This window comes from Malurus melanocephalus, unplaced genomic scaffold (genome assembly GCF_030028575.1).
Source record: "Malurus melanocephalus ecotype Western Australia unplaced genomic scaffold, MMel_1.1 scaffold_94, whole genome shotgun sequence".
Taxonomy (NCBI): Eukaryota; Metazoa; Chordata; class Aves; order Passeriformes; family Maluridae; genus Malurus; species Malurus melanocephalus.
The window spans coordinates 139,423-156,523 of NW_026623326.1; the positions used below are offsets into that span (position 1 = coordinate 139,423).

Sequence of the window (17,101 nt, forward strand, 5' to 3'; positions counted from 1 at the left end):
CAACAACTGCTTTGAACGTGCACAGGCTGCTTTGCTGAGAAGCTCTTATTTGAAAATGTGGCCTTAGAACTTTTGCTCTTAATAACTGCATTTTTGTGTCAGTATCCAGCAAAACCAGAATGGACACATGAGTCTCATGCTGAGTTCCCTTTGTTTTCCAGCAAGGGGAYTGATGTATTTCAATAGCTGTAAGCAACTTGAGTTGTAAAGGATTGTTTGTACAGGGCAAGAGAAGAAAGAGATGGGCTGTGCTACCTCAGAGTTGTGGCATGTTCTGTGGGACAAATGGGCTAATGGAAGTTGTCTGAGGAATAGGAACTGGATCCATCCCACCCTGACAAAGCTGTGAAAGGAATCAGCTCYTGCAGGGTGTTCCTACTGCCCTTGAAGAGATGTGGATATCTCAAGAGCAGAGCATCCCTTATGTCCACCATCCCTGCGCTAGACCTTAAAGGCAATCTCAAGTAATCCTCTTCTTTTCCAACACAACAAAGTTACATAGGGTCAGCCTGTGCCTACATTGCTTCAGGGGTTTCTGGGCTGCATGTTTGCCTCCCTCCCCAGCAGTCAGCCATGTCCTGTGTGAGTGGAGCACAAGGAGATAGGTGCTGTTGCTACTGCTTGGAGGTACCTTTGGGCAGACCTTTGCATGTATAGGACCATGCAGCTGCCTGTGGCAAAATCAGACATTGAGCATGACCTGTCCTGTTGTGGTGCCAGTCTCTTCATTGGCCAAGACTTGAATAGAGCAATGTGAAGTCTTGTCACATCTGGATGGAACTTGTAGACRTGTTTAAGTGATGTGACTAAAATACAACACACACATTGCAGCAGGAGGGGCTGCTTGTTGAAATTTAAAGAGTGTTTTTTGTGTAGGAAGTACAGTCTCGGCTTTTCAATGCTCCCAGCAGGGGGTGCAGCATTTAGCTAGAATTTGCAAGGGAGCCTTGCATTTCTTAGAACTTGCCACTTATTTTGTCAAAGAGTGCTTGAGAGCCTCCATGGTTTGAGGTGAAATTCTCCTGTGCTGACACAGGGCAGGTGCAGGGAAAAGCCTCCAGCTCAGCCAGAGTGGAGGGCAGAAGGATTTCCATCACCCAGAGTCTCACCACATCTCCCAAGCTGCTCCTTCTCGTTGTGTGGGCAGCTGGTTTCCTTCCAGGAGAAAGGTTCCTGGCCTGTTTTGGCATCCAAAAATCCATCTGTCTTGAAGATTGAGAGTCTTGTTTTTTAAACTGGTAATGTCAGACAGCCTGACCACAGCATCCTCCAAGAGTAGACCCAAGCTGTAATTTGGGAAACTTTAAAGCTTACTGGATTTCTGTTTGTGTGTTAGGAAACGGCCTGCCCTTTCCAGTGCTGCTGCTAGTGAAGTTGCAAGGCTGGTGAGATTGTGGAGAAGCTGTCAGTTCCCTTGGTGGGAAGGAGGGGCCCCTGTTTCTGAGTGTTTTAGATGCAGAGGTGTAGCAGGAGGGGCTAAGAGAGCTCTGGGAGGAGTGGAGGGCTGTTAACACTGCTGGAAAAAAAAGAGTCACTTGTTAAATGTCAGGTGGTACCCAACAAGGAGTAGCACCTTAAATATGACTCACTGCTGAAACTCTCAGCCTGCCTAGGGAAGCAAATTCTCCCAACAAAGTGGATGTTGTTCCCTAAAACACAAGCCCTTTAAAAGGAAGAAAAAAAACGAAAGAATGAGAAACAGATGAGGAGGGTTTAGGCAGGGGGAAAATCAAATTTTTCTGGTTAATTAATCACTCCTTATGTGTTTTTTTTTATTTTAGTTTGAGGGTTGCTCCAAAGCCTATTCCCGCCTGGAGAACTTAAAGACACACCTGAGGTCSCACACTGGAGAAAAACCTTATGTCTGTGAGCACGAAGGCTGCAATAAAGCCTTTTCCAATGCCTCAGACAGAGCCAAGCACCAGAACAGGACACATTCCAATGAGGTAAGCCTGGGCTCACCACAGCTCAACGGAGGGCTTTTTTAAAAATTTTGCTGACAATAAACATACACTTTACACACTGGACTCATGTAAAAAGAAACCTACTGTAATGAGAGGTTTATCTTATTTTTTAATGGGATTTATTTTGTTGGGGAGCCAGACCACATTAGCTTTATATTTATGAAAGCTGTGGTTGAAATCATAAACAGATGTTAAAGTATGCAAACTTTTTAATCGACTTTGAAAATTAAAGCAAGCATTTTCCAAATTTATAATTTTTAATAGCACAGGCAGTATTGTACAGTTGTGCAAGTGGTGTTTAATATTACTGTGGAGCAGACTTGCAGTAATATAAGAGCTACCCTGGATCCTGATGCTCTGGAAATAACACTCCCTCCATCGTTTGATGTACAATGATAGAGCACAATGCAATGCTTTGTTAACCTTGGATAATTAAGACCCACTATTAGTAGTTGGGGAGCAGAGGAAATTGCCTTTATTGTAACGCATGTGATGGTCTGTTGCAATCAACCAGGGCCGACGATTGAAATTTATATTACCACTAATTAGCTGACAGGGGAAGAAAAAACAACACTCTAAAGTTCTAATAGTGTTTTCAGCCATGAAGAATTCAGTCTGTAGCCTAATTTGCAATAGTTAAATATAGACTATTGGAGAATGGAACACAGTTGCCASGGTTGACAGCCTTTTGAAGCGATGCTGTCTACAAAGGACTTGTTGGGAGTATTTTTATCTCCGGCATAGTATCAGTCACTGATAACCAAAGCTCTGTAGGTTTCGGATATTGTTTTTGAGTCAGAATAAGGATTCAAAGTCTAGAATCCTCTTCCATGCTGAGATGGGCCCGATGGATGAGCAGGATCCCAGTTTTGTTTGAATTGGTTTGGGTATGAACCCAAACGTCAGGATTGTTCTCCACCAGCAAGRCACAGTTTTAAATTAATCCATATCCACATTTAAACTGGAGAGTTTGGGGTTGTTTGAAGGCTACACCAACCTTGAGGCCAGAAGGGACCAAAAAAGATAGGTTGCAACCTCTTGTCTGCTCAGCATCTTGCATTCCCAGCCAGGTGTTTGACTGCATCATTTTTCTATGTTAAAGCTTCTTGTCATGAAAGGTAGGCAGTTCTGGTTTAATCTCACATTTTAGGTGTTGGAAATTGCTTGTTCTCCAGCCCTGGGCGCTATCTCTGCTTTCCTTCAGTGCTGGATCCAGTGTCCCTTTCATTGTTGATATTTCCACCTCTTAATTTTTCAGTGTCAAGCCACTCTCCATATTCTCACTCACAAGCTGAATAAATCAATCAAGCCACTGAAGATTCACATTTCTGCAGCATTTTTTCCTGTCTTAAAGGAACTTTGTATGTCTCTCCAGTTCCTGAGGATTCTCATGTGAATGGATCAGGACTGCTGATCAGCTGTCAGTGCTGGATAGAGACTCACTCAGCCCAGTCTGTGCACACTGACAGTATGTGAGCAACTTTTTTGCCTATAGATCACTTGAGCTCAGATCCCAGGAGCTTTACCAGGAACTTTTCTAGGCAGGGCCGTTTCCCATTTGTTGAGCCAGCTAATGTCCCATGTCCCTACACGTGGAATTTTCATTTTGAATGTGTTAGTAAATACCATTTCTCCAATGGGTTCAGATTCCCAAGTGATCCAGATCAGGAGCTGCACTGGATCTGGGATGACTCCTCACTTCATCTGAGCAGAGCTTGAACACACTTGAAAGTCAGATCATTTGGGTTCCCCTTGTGTGAGAAGGTGAGGCTGCAGGGCAGGAGCATCCAGCTCCGTGTCTCTGGTGGACCCTGATAAATGCGCTGACATTTAGTACAAGCTGCTTTCAACAACACAGAGTCAGATAAGAGACAGGGATTTTATCCTGTGCAGTTGCTTCCCCTGAAGGACACCAAAGCCTTCTCAGGTGTAGGAATAGCACAGGCACGAGTGGAGGATTTGTTCCAGACCAGCTGACCTTGCCACAGGAAGCACTGCCACTGTCCAAATGACCTTACATTTTGCGGTCATGCTCGCTCTTGAACTGCTGTTCAACCCTCCTTGATGCAGTACAGACACACCCCAAAGCTTATGGGAGATCTGTAGGCTGCATACGATGACTCTCTCTCTGGGCCATATATTTGACACCCTCTTTTTGAGGAACATATGACACAATSCTTTACAACAGATGGCATCCCTCATGGCAAAGCTCATCACACTGGGCAGCGGGCCCAGGCGAGGGTCCTGCGTCCAGCTGTGGCCATGACCACTGGCTTAGCAAACTGTACTGAGACCTTGGCTCACAAAACCACACAAATGCAAAGCAGAAGTTTGTGGCTGTGAATATTTCCCATTATCCATTGGTAAGTCTATTGTGGTTCCTAGCTACCTTCTAAATATTTTCCTCTGCAGTGTTTACTTGGAATACACCAGTTTCAGTGTTAGTCATCCAAGTCTCCTCTAAGGGGGAAGTTCCAGGTTCCCTGTATTTGTCACCATCTTTGTGTGACAGGACGTAGGTGTATGGTCCAAACATGCTGAAGTTCAAGGCTAGGGATGTATTACCACACTGGCTTGTGTTTGATTGTTGAAATGTCACACAATTTCCTTTTAAACTTTCAGTCACTATTTGAATCCCTTCAGGGGATACTTTAAAAGTTACTCCTTGGCAAAGGGCTTTCATCCTKTGACCTCTCTCCAGTGCATACACAGAGGAGTGGCGTGAGTTCATGGCCAGCCAAAGACTCAGAGTGACATTTTCAGCAGCTCAAGCTGAACAAGGGTAAAATGCATAAATCCAGTTCTGCTTAGTGCTTGGGGAGTTCTCTAGTTCTCCCACCCTAATGAGTATTACCCTGAATGTGCATGAGAGTAGGAAGGGAAGATTCTGAGATATCTAAGCTCTGGACTTCACTAGGGTGAAGATGTCTCTGGATGTTAAAATYTGGATAACCAGGGGATCAATGAAGRCRYGCCAASAAAGCAGTAGTTGTGCTCAGCTCAGTTGCAGGGGGAATGGCCTGATGAAGAGGGTGATTGAATACCCTTAGGTGGGGTGTCTGCTGTCCAAGCAACAGTGATCATGTTATCTTAATTGCTGGGGTCTGAAAATTCAGAACTGTTGAGCCCAAAGGGCCTTTATRAAAAATCGAGCTGTTCTTATGCAGGTTTTTTTTCAGCACATGTGGCASGGGTTCTGTTCTTTGTAATAGAGTTTAATAGTAGCAATAATATTTCTATAATGCTTGTCCAAAAGGTTGCATGATATTTTTAAACAAACTATTTTAATTTTTATGCTTTGGTTCACCCAGCTTTAAAATATATTAAATATTTACCTCAGTGGGGTGTTACATAGATTTAGCTGGTTGGAGTGGTGTGCCAAGATCAGGCAGGAAGTCATTCATACTTTTGAATAAAAAACAGACTTTCAGTGTTTTTCATGTGATTATACTGGCTTGCTACAAAGAATATATACTCCTTTGTATTTTTTCACTTAAGTTCCTGGACAAAATTGCAAAACAGATAGAAAAAAAATTATAGGAATGGTCATTTTGGGTAGCCTTCAAATAACATCTGTCTATTTTTTTCTCACAGATCTATCCTAGTGCATTGGCAGAAAAATACATAGAGTAGTTGTGAGGCTGAAAGCGGAATTTGTGATGAATTCAGTTTGCAGCGCAGCAGCACCAGCTCAAACAACTGCAGTGCTAATACACTTTGGAATTGGCGACTCAAGAAAATAAAAAAAGTCAAAAGAATAAAAGTATCTGTTTGCTGACTTCTGTTTTCAGAAGCATGGCTTCAGCCTTGTTTTCCTATGGCAATCAATGATTCATGAATTCAGGATAGGGTGCTGTCATCTGAAAAAAAACATCGCATGCCTGTGGCTTGTTTTGCACAATAACAGATTTCAAGGTGACAGGTGCTGGAGTGGTATGATAGATTGAGTAGGGTGAATCCAGTCTGGCTTGAATTCACTGGAATTCCATCAGCCAAAAGGTTCCAGACATTTTCTTGGTGTAGACCCCACCTTAGCAGAGTGAATGTGTTATGCCCAGTCCGCTACATCACCTCCCTCCCATCCTTAATCAGGAAACATTCCTGTGGCCACCCAAGCAAATACATACACGGGAAAGTAATACTAGGAAAGTATTTCATGAATTCTTAATTCTCTTTTGATCCAGAAACTGAAAACAAGAAGTTAGGCCAACGTGAAATGACCAGCCAAGTCTGTGTGGATCAACAGCAGCCCATACATCAAATCTTCCATATCTCAGTCCTGTGGAGCAGATGCTCCACATTTTGCTGCTGCCTGCTGCTATGCTCATTGTATTTTCTTGGCCTGTACACTGAACCTGGAATATTTGGTTTTATTCTAAATATAACCCAGGATTTGCTCGTATTGACAGAAACCCTACGTCTGTAAAATCCCTGGCTGCACGAAGCGGTACACGGACCCCAGCTCCCTCAGGAAACACGTCAAGACGGTGCACGGGCCTGACGCTCACGTCACCAAGAAGCAGCGCAATGACGTTCACCCGAGGCCACCTCCGCTCAAGGAGAATGGGGACAATGAGGCGAGCGCCAAGCAGAGCAGCAAGGTTTCAGAGGAGAGCCCCGAGGCCAACAGCACCACGAGGAGCATGGARGATTGCTTACAAGTCAAAACTATTAAAACGGAGAATTCTGTGGTAAGAGCAGTTGTTTTTGGCAGAAATGATGAGCTTCCTTATCTCTCTGATGCAATAGGGGCATGAAGCATTTGTATGCCATTTACCTCTCGGGGCAGGTACCCTTCAACCCCAGAGTTCAAGTCCAGAAATGAATCTGCAGGTCAGGGCACAGTCCAGGACATTTTTCACCTTCCTACTCAGCATCATAAATTCCTGCCCTTGTAGTCATGGGGGTGGTGTGATGCCCGTGCTGAACTTGGCRTTCCTGTGCTTTGGAAGTGGGTGAAACCCAAGAGTGCTGTGGTCAAATGAGCTTTACCTACCTCACCCATTTAGATTGAAAGACAACCATAGGGCATGGATTGATGAACACTCCCAGCTGCCATAGAAAATTGTGGCAGGACAATGGGGCAGGGGTGTGAATCTAGGAACAAACATGGGAGCAGTGCTGTGGCTCACTGAGTGCAGACTGTCACTCAGCCATGACCAGGCTTTACAGCTCCRTGAGTGGCCACCAACTGAAGCCAAGACCATTTATCAGTTTTCTGGCCATTACAGCAGCTCCACAGTCAGCACTAGTGTGGTCAGTGGCACTGAGGAACTGTGTACAGTGATGGGTTCAAACACATAGAGCCTCTTCTACACCCAAGCAGGGTGGAGGAGGAGATGGAGCATTGCAACACACAGATCACTTTTGGTTTTTGATGCTTCTTTTCACCTTTGTACCCAAAGTTCTGGTCTGCTGCATCAGCTCCGAGTGGGACAGGGTATGGGCTGGATACAGAAGGAAAGACCTTCACCTGCAAAGGAGTGTTCTCATATTCCCCAGACGTCCCACTAGAGCTGAAAGGACTTTGAGCTCCAAAATACGTGTTTTCTTGATTTGAATCCAGGCTAAAAGATTGTTATTCCTGTGAAAAACATGCCCTGGAGGTACAAAGATTTTCTCAGAAGGGTTAGGGGATGTRTTGTTGGACAAATTACTAACGAGCAGCATGTTTCAGTTAGGAAAAAATTTAAGTACTTACACATCCAGAATGTCTCTAATTGACTAAAGAAGCAGTTCACTGTGATGAGGCTCTGAACTGTCTTAAAAAAGCTGAGTGTGAGAACCACTGGACAGAATGACCTTTCYCCAGTACTCTTCCTCCATGTGTTTTATTGTTTTTTTCCTATGAAAACACTGACACAATTACAGCTCCCCACCCTGTTTCTCCTGAAGGTAGGGAGTTGTTTCCCTAGCACTCTGTGCTCCCAGGGTTCCAGCCAAGCCATCTGACTGGGTCATGTGTTTCCCTTCATGGTCCYTCTCTARCACCTCATACTTCACTGGTGCACAYCTCGCAGGTGGCATCTGCTCTGGTGGGTCCACATCCAGCTCCTCTTTCCGGGTTAAGGTGCGGTGGTGGGAGGGGTGAGATGCTTCACTGGTTCCCATTGTTCCCAGGCTCCTTGTTTTGACCCATCCTTTTGTGTAACCCCAAACCCATGGAAACAGGTGGGAAGTCTCTCCTATTTATTGTGCTCCTGAAGAGGGAAGGCAGGGAAGATGGGAATGGGAGTGGGGGCTATGTTGGCAATTTGTGCTGTATTCTGCATTTCCCTCTTCCTCCTTTTACTAACATGGTCCTTTTTGTAAATGCTGTCTTTGTCCTAACAACCTGTTCTTTATTCCCACTTACCCTTCCTTACTCTACCTTCCTAAGGACAGTCGGTACTAAGGTGAGCAGAGAAATCCTTTGTATTAAAATAGCTGTATAAAGCATGATCTGCAGACCTCTGTCTGCATTTGACCCCCACAGGGTGGAAGTGTGTGGGGCAGTGGGGAGGGATAGGGGAGATTTGCTTGGGTGCAGAAAGGGGGAARATGCGGTGCCCAAGGATTCCCTTTGCCACCTTTCTCCCATCATCACAACTTGCTGTTAAATCTTGGGATTGCAATCTCTATCATCTGGATTGAGGAACAGTCAGAGACAGTCAACCCCGCCCATGGGGGGCTGCTGTGGAGTAAAGTAAAAAAAATGYAGCACCCTGCATTCCCTCCTTGGCCCAGGGCAGAGCACGTTGCCTTTTCAGCACACCCATTTTCTTTGGAGCATGGTCCTGGAGCAGAAAAGCCAGGCATCCTGTTTGGTAGCAGCAGCAGAGCAAGTTCAGACTGTATAGTGTCTGCGGCAAATAAACTACTCAATGTGAGTAGTTTACATTCCTAAYGTAAATAAAATAAATATTTATGGTGCTTATCTACCTTATCTGCAAGTGGGAGTTTGCAAACAGTTGAACCAGGTTTTTATCTGGCAGGGAAGTTTGTCAGCTAGCCTAATTATATGTTAGGATATTTTAAAGACAAAAATACRTTGTGTCTGAAATCCTAAGGCCTTGATCCCATGTCAGATAAGCTGGTGTTTGCTGCAATATACCTTACACAACCAGGTGAGGTGCTGCTTTTCTTCGAGAAACATCTGTCCTTCTTTTGAAGGAAGAGCATTTGGTTTCTCTCCATCTTGCAGTTGAATCACCGTAGTTTTTCCAGCTGTGGAGTGCTGTCCCAGCCTCCTCTCACAGGGAAGGGGCATCTGCCTTTTGGAAGAGCTGAGATCCTGCAGCAGGGAGGGGTAACAAGAAAGAGGAGAGCCTAGGATAGGAGCTCTCCTAGGCTCCAGGACAAATGCTGGGGCTCCTGATTTTTTTTCTGTCCATGTTTTCACCTGCCCAACTCTTTTTCCTCTTTTCCCTGCCCAAGATGTGTCAGTCCAGTCCTGGTGGCCAGTCGTCATGCAGCAGTGAGCCATCACCCCTTGGCAGCACCAACAACAATGACAGTGGAGTAGAAATGAACATGCACAGCGGGGGAAGTCTGGGAGATCTGACGGCGTTGGATGACARCGCTCCTGTCGTGGACTCAACGGTCTCATCTGGTAACTCGGCAGTCAGCCTGCAGCTGAGGAAACACATGACGACGATGCAACGACTTGAACAGCTCAAGAAAGAGAAACTCAAGACAGTTAAGGATTCCTGCTCATGGGTGAGCCCAGCTCCACAAGCCAGAAACACCAAGCTGCCTCCCATCTCAGGCAATGGTAAGCCCTGGGCCTGGACCCTATCTGGTAAGAATCTTCCAGAGTTTGACTCTGGTTTCATAACCAAGAGTCTGCCCTGGAGGAATTAGGATCATTTCTTACTGCCTCTGAGTCAGGCTTTGCTAGATAAAGATGTCAGGTAAAATGGATAGCTTGGGTATAATCACAGCCATCTGGTGATGTGCAACAGAAACCCAGGGGCTCAGCTCTGCAGCTCAGTTCTGTCTGTGAGAGGAGACAGAGGTGTTGGTATCCTTGTTTCTGGGCCTGCMCAGACACAGCTGTCCTCTGTCCCAGTCACAGCCACAAGACTGCTTGCATTCCTTCCAGCARTAACAGTTCCCCCAGGGGCTGATATGCCTCCTGGGAGACCACAGGAGCACAGCAGCAATCCAGACAAGACCTCCCTCCATAATCTTGCTCTGACAGGCCTTTTGTCACTTCAGAAGCTCCTGGCTGTTGCCTCCAGCTTCATTTGCTAGTTTCCCACTGGTTGGTGATTCCTGGTAAAAGCATCTTTATGAACCCTCCAGAGATCCTCTAACTTTGCCAGCAAGTCCCCAGGCATAGTGCCTGGATTATACTAGATCTCAGAGCTTTTTGGGTTACTCTTGGGAGAGCCTTTGAATGTCAGCCTTTTGGCGCTCAGCCTGCTGTCCCTGGCTGTTGTGCATCTGCCAGAGAGCAGTTGTTGTAGCTGTGTGCTGTCCCTGTGGCACTGTTCACACCAGTCCTACCTTTGTCCTACTGTGGGAAGCCCTTATGGAGACATTTCCTCAGAAGCTGAGTATAAGGAGTATACATGTTACAAAGATTGCAGCTGACTTCTCTCCCTGCCAGACTTCTTGCTCCCTTTGCATGAACATAGAGCTGGAAATGAAGCATTGAATTCACTAGCAGCAAATTAAACTCACCACACTGCCATGAAGTATTTGGGGGTGGCTTTGTGGGTCTGTATTCTGGCACCAAGAGCACTACGAAGTGCAATTTCTCAGCTAACTAAGCCTTTTCCTTCCCTTCAACCTTTCAGGCTCTGTTCTAGAAAACAGTGGTGGTTCTTCTGCTATGCTGCCTAACCCCAGAATAATGGAGCTGTCTGTCAACGAGGTCACGATGCTGAACMAGCTCAACGAGCGCCGTGACAGCACAACAAGCACCGTCAGCTCTGCCTACACCGTCAGCCGCCGCTCGTCGGGGATCTCCCCGTACTTCTCCAGCCGCCGTTCCAGCGAGGCTTCGCATCTCGGGCACCGCCCCAATAACACGAGCTCTGCYGACTCCTACGACCCCATCTCCACGGATGCCTCGCGCCGCTCGAGCGAGGCGAGCCAGTGCAGCGGGATGCCGGGTCTGCTGAACCTCACACCAGCTCAGCACTACAGGCTGAAAGCCAAGTACGCTGCTGCCACGGGGGGCCCTCCTCCCACCCCCCTGCCAAACATGGAGAGGATGACCCTGAAGAACAGGATCTCACTTATGGATGGACCAGATCCCACCTTGCCCTCCATCCGCCTCCCACCAGGCCCCAGGCGCTGCAGCGATGGTAACACCTATGGCTACCCATCAGCTCCAACATTTCCCCACGAGGTGCAGGGCAACTGCACGAGGCGGGCAAGTGACCCGGTGAGGAGACCTCCAGGAGACCCCCAGGCTCTCCCACGAGTTCACCGCTTCAACAGCACCAACAGCGTGAACCCCTTCCATGCTCCACACCCCACAGACAGGAGGAATTTCGGTCTCCAGAGCTACGGGCGCTCCGATGGGAACCTGCCCCGGCACACCTACTCACCCCGACCGCTGAGCATCAGTGAAAACATCGCCATGGAAGCCATGTCCGCGGAGACGGACACGCCCATCGGAGACGACGACATCGTGCTGCCGGATGACGTGGTGCAGTACATCAAATCCCAGAGCAATGGGGCAGCGGCCGAGAGCACTTCCATGGGGTACAGCAATGAGATGCAGAACTTCCAAGGAAGTGGGAAGCTGCAGCCTCCAGCCTTGCCCAGCCAGCGCAGGATGGCRGTGGCTGAGGCAAGCATGAGCCACTTGGGACCCATGATGGCAGAGTGTTCCGTGAGTTTTGATACTTCTTCAGACATGAATAAAAATAACATGCCTGTGCAGTGGAATGAAGTCAGCTCAGGCACAGTTGATATCATGTCCAATCAGTCAAAGCAGCAGTTTTCACAAGGGAATTTAGCCGTGGTCCAGCAGAAGCAGAACTTTGGTCAGTACCAGAACTACAACCAGCAGCAGATGCAGCTGCCAGACAACAGCATGAATGTACCACAGCAGAGCTTTATGCAGAGAAACGTGGGCATGGATGGGCAGAGACTCAACTGCATGCAGCTGCGGCAGCAGCCCATGGGCCTGGGCCCCAGCACGAATCCCGAAATGGGCTTGCACACAGGGTACAACCAGCCTCATCAGATGCTGAGCCCCAGTGCAATCACTAACAACCCAAATCAGATGTCTCCTAACTGTAGCAACATGGCAGCAAAGTCGGGACCCCACCTTCACCCTCAGCAAATGGACATGGCGACCGACCCTTCTTTGATGGTCAGGAGCAGCAGTGAGCGCACAGTGCTGGGACAGGTCATGCACGAACCGAGTCAGCAGAACTACTCATCTCAGCCAAGCCACCTGAATTTCCCCATGGCTCAGGAGAGCTTTCCTCAGCCCATCATGGCCTCCAATCAGCCCGGATTCGAGGCTCAGCAGAGCGTGATGGGTTCAGCTGCGCAGGCGTATCCGCCCGGCATGATCCAGCCTCGCCCTCCCGCCGAGCCAAACCCGGGCAGCAGAGCCCGAGGGCTCCGCACTGCCCAGCAGCTGGGCTACATGAGAGCTGCCCAGGCTACCAACACCGCCAGCCCGGCCCAGGACACCATGGAGGCCATGCATAAAAGAAACAATGACATGTTGCTGGCACCAGCCCAGCAGTGCACGGACGGCACGAGGGACAACAGCTTGATGTACTACTACGGCCAAATCCACATGTACGAGCAGAACAGCGGCTTCGATAACCACGCGGACTGTCGGGTCAGGCAGCAGCAGTGCGCACAAAGCAGCAAGCCGGCCACTCTGCCTTCCCCAGGAACGAACCAGGTGTCCAGCACAGTGGACTCTCAAGGTCTTGAGCCGCCCCAGATAGATTTTGATGCCATCATGGACGATGGGGACCATTCAAGCCTGATGTCGGGAACCCTGAGCCCCAGCATCCTGCAGAACCTCTCCCAGAACTCCTCTCGCCTGACGACTCCACGAAACTCTCTGACACTGCCCACCATACCTGCGGGGATAAGCAATATGGCAATAGGTGATATGAGCTCCATGCTAACCACSCTGGCGGAAGAGAGTAAATTTCTAAACATGATGTCGTAACGGTAAAGCACAAGGCCTTGGTGCTATCCAAGGGGCTCTGCGTGAAGCAGTTGTATGAATGTGCTTTTCAAAAATAATGTTTCAATAGAGTAGGGTTTTTTATAAGTGTTAAATACATTAAAGGATTTCAAAATGAAAATTTTTAAAAGTCTGTGTACAGAATTATGTAAACTATATGCAGGCAGTTCAGTACCACAAGGGTGCTCCTCTASTATTATTTCTTTGGCTTGGTCTCCCGGAGCATTGAACAGTATCACCACCAAGCTAGGAGACAGCATGAGGGTGATTACAGATGAAACGCTGCCTTCCAGGAAGCCCTGTAAATAGCACTCCCCATCATTTTCCGTTACTTGCATTTGCAAAAAAATTCCGTTTTCAACCTGCCCCAGAAAGAAATGGGAGGATGCGGTTTTGGTTAGAATAAAAGCCATACTATGTATTCTGCTCTGATGAGAGTAGGATTTAGTTAGGTCTCCAAACCAGCCTTCTGCCAGCAGTATTGTTTTATACCGTAAATACCTTTGTACCTTGCAAAGAGCAATGATTCCAAACRGCTTCTCAGCAAAGTGCCTTACCATGCTTTCTTGTTAAGTAGCCAAGGCCTCTCTTCCTTTAAAAATCAAATATAGTGTATTGTCAGAAGCATATATAAAATGTACATTTATAAAAACATAGTGGTGTTTCTGAGAAAACATTGGAAAGACACATTGATGAGACACATAAAAGGTGAATGCACACTTTGATCAGATGTGTTTACAACGTGGTTTATATCATGTGCGGAGTGGAGCAGAGGCCTGGGAACAGCAATCACTGGGAAATAATCCCTTGTGGCAGGAAGGCTCTGGTGTGCAGGCTGACACACATGCATAACTTTGCACCTCCCGAGCACACTGACTTTTTCTGCGAGTGCCCCACATGCATCTTTAATGTCAGAGTGCTGGAGCACACATCGCCACATCCCGGTGCAGCTTTGCAGCAGCTTTGCTCTCTGGTGGGTTCTCCATGCTGAGGTGCTCCATATACAAGTGATGGTGATGGAGAGAGTTTTGAGATTGTTCCAGCCCAACGTGCATGGTGGCAGCACTGGGGGAGCAGGTTTATCTGTTATCTCCCCAGGGTTCATCTGTGTGATGTGCTCAGTGCAGGCTCTGCCTGGGCTACATGCACACAACAGGCACCTGGCTGCACTGATGTGGGGCCAAGCACGAGCCAGTACACCCTGCCCTACATGCAGGCTGGTTGGCATGCACCCACTGCCACATTCAAGTGTCCCACCGCATGAAAAARAATTGCTGTGTCCAAAAAATATAGCACAGTCAAGCCGGGCTGTTCATTTGACTAGCAGACTGCACCTGCAGCCTGCAGCACCTGCACGAGCAGACTGCACCTGCATCAACAAATGTCTCGATAGGCTCAAAACAGGTATTTGAGTGAGAATAGTAGCTTGGTCAGTGAGAATCTCTTGGAAGCATCATTGGGGAAGAGATGGGAGGAGCAGGGCCTCCAGAAGCCAAATGCTCCACTGGGATGTAACTGCACATAATAGTGATCATCTGTTTCCAGGACAGTCCCACCTGGGTACTGAAGTTAATCTTAGTTGAATTATTTATTTTTGCTGCCGTTAGACAAAAGGGTAGAAGCAGCAGGGTGCATGTACTTGGGAAGAGGCCTTGGTTAACTTCAGACTGTGATGGATGAGGACAGCTCTTCTCATCCTCCTCCCATCCCATAGCCTCAAACACTTTGTAACCCATATGTTGAAGGGCAGGGAACAGGTGTGACATCTCCCCCAGGTTCTTAGAGCTGGACTGAGTTAGCATCTGTAGAGCTTCACTCTCCTTCCCATGTCCCCATCATATCAGTGTGATGTTCTCATTTGCACCTGACCCCATCCCCTKCATGGCACCAGGACAGCTCTGTGAAGGTGCTTTCTGGTGTCTCTGCTTTCCTTTTGCACAAACTGATGTCAGGATCGCTCTTCCCAGCATGACCGGGGGCTGACAGGAACATGCCACGTGTTACCTCCRGGGAAGCTCTGAGATGTCAGATGGGCAGGAGCTGTGCTTGGCAGGGGTGGATCGGGACAGCTTTGCTGCCAGGTAGCCCTGGGTGTGGCTGGGGCAGGGAGGTGCTGCTCAGCATCCTGCAGTCACATCCATCCTCATCCCAAAAGCAGAGAGTGCACACTGGGTGCTCTCAGCCCTGCCCTTCAGCCTTCAATGACTCCTGCTGATGTCCAGGGTGCATGAGGACAGGGAAGCAAAGCAAGGTGCCCGGCTRTTTGTGTCTCCTGTGAAAGTTGTGTTTAAAGGGATTGTTTTATAGTCTGCTGTATATATTCTCCTGCAGTTACTGACCTTGCCCTTGCCTTTGCATTTATGAAAAGAGGGCAGAAAATGTTTTAGGACATTGTATGTTGTCCTGGATGCTTGGAATACAACTGGGCATCCCTTGTGCTGAGATGGATCGGGCTTTCRTGTGTCCTTCAACTGCTGATCTGATTTTTTTAACAGCTGCATAGGGCAACGATGGCTACTGGATCCCTCCTCATTAGCAAAAGTTCAAAAACAAAAGCAAAACCAAATCTTCAATGACTTGAGTTTTTTGGACTTTTCAGTGGTGGTCTTCCTTCATTTATTGAAAAAGTATTATAATAATCTTTCCAGCACTGTATATATTMTGTATAGAAGACATCATTACTAAAAGTACTGTAGGTGAATTGTTCTGTCAAATTTATATCTTAAGAACATTTTTAGCTGTTTTCTACATCATAAGAATGGAGGTAACATGCTGAACCTGTATATAAACCTTTTGTACATTAAAAAGTAATTTTTTTTCATAATTCATTGTGTCTGTTGTTACTTCTTTTTATAGGCAAATGGTTTTGGTCTGTCATTACTAACAGAGTCAGTTGGACTGTGGTGGTGCTTAGGGGCAGCTGGTGGAGGGGCTGGTGGGGCAGGGGTGTGTCACTGCACAGATGTGGAATGGTCTTCCCTTGAAGAGCCTCTTAACAGTGAGATGGAGGTGGCAGAAGGAGAGGCAGCAAGAGCAGGGTGTGCTGCAAGCACAGTCCTGCTGCCCAGGTGTGTTTCACTGCTTCTTGGCAGGGGTAATTTGAAGGATAATGGCAGCGCTGCAGGGAAAGTGCAGGAGAGGGGCTCAGAGCAAGGGCTGGASAAATTTGTCAACCAGGAGATTTATGGTAGAAATGGCTTGTTGACTGACTTGGTCATTGTCCAAAAGGAKACAGAAATAGGACAGATCAGCAGAGCTGTGATGGGCCTTGACAGTGGCAAATTGAATATTGGGTTTGGAGAAAGGAGAAATTAATCTGTGCATTATGTATGTGATGGGAAGCAATTATTGGGTGAGCAACTGATGGATACATCAGTTGTGATCTAGTTAGTCTCATCCAGCCCGCTGATGAGAAAGATTTCATTTGGCTGCAGCAAGAGTTAGCTCAGCTACTCCAGAGACTGATTTTCAACGTGTTTTTGTGGAGTTGGGCTGGTGTAGGCAGGGCTGGAGCCTTTATGAGGGTGAGGAGGTGTTCACGGGTGATCCTCATGGCAGAGCGATGASTTTGGAATGAAGGCTGTTGAGCAGAGCAGCAGGCCAGTGAAGCAGTGAATTACAGTTGTGTAATGAACCAGCAGTTGGTGCAGAAGGAACTGAAGGGGATGCACTCACTTTGCTCTCTGCAGGATCCCTCCGGAGCTGATTGGCACAATCAGGTAYGTGGAATCAGGTACATATGGGACAAATCCTCACCCTGTCTTTAGCATTCCTTCAAAGTCCACGGCAAGAGATTGCACATCCCTCCTGGGACATTAATCTTTCCTGTTTTAGACTCAGAATGGGATGGGCTTTCCTCTGAAGGACAGATGTCACTCTCCTCACTGAGAGTAGCCAGCTTAGGTGCCTCCTCCAGTGGGGTGAGATCAGTCCTGTGCTCCTGTGGATCTCTCACACCGATCTGGTCACCCTCASCATG

At 47.5% G+C, this 17,101-nt stretch overlaps 1 protein-coding gene across 2 annotated transcripts in view; it reads left to right on the forward strand.

Annotated features, from left to right (window-relative positions):
* GLI2 (GLI family zinc finger 2) overlaps window positions 1-15,924 on the forward strand; it is a 141,418-nt gene extending 125,494 nt beyond the window's left edge. For both annotated transcript variants that reach the window (XM_057368533.1, XM_057368534.1), the window contains exons 10-13: window positions 1,782-1,946; window positions 6,374-6,655; window positions 9,381-9,717; window positions 10,748-15,924. In XM_057368533.1, coding sequence (XP_057224516.1) covers window positions 1,782-1,946; window positions 6,374-6,655; window positions 9,381-9,717; window positions 10,748-13,104 — 3,141 coding nt within the window. In that variant the 3' untranslated portion in view covers window positions 13,105-15,924. The remainder of the gene's footprint in view (window positions 1-1,781; window positions 1,947-6,373; window positions 6,656-9,380; window positions 9,718-10,747) is intronic.
* Window positions 15,925-17,101: the final 1,177 nt, after the last annotated feature.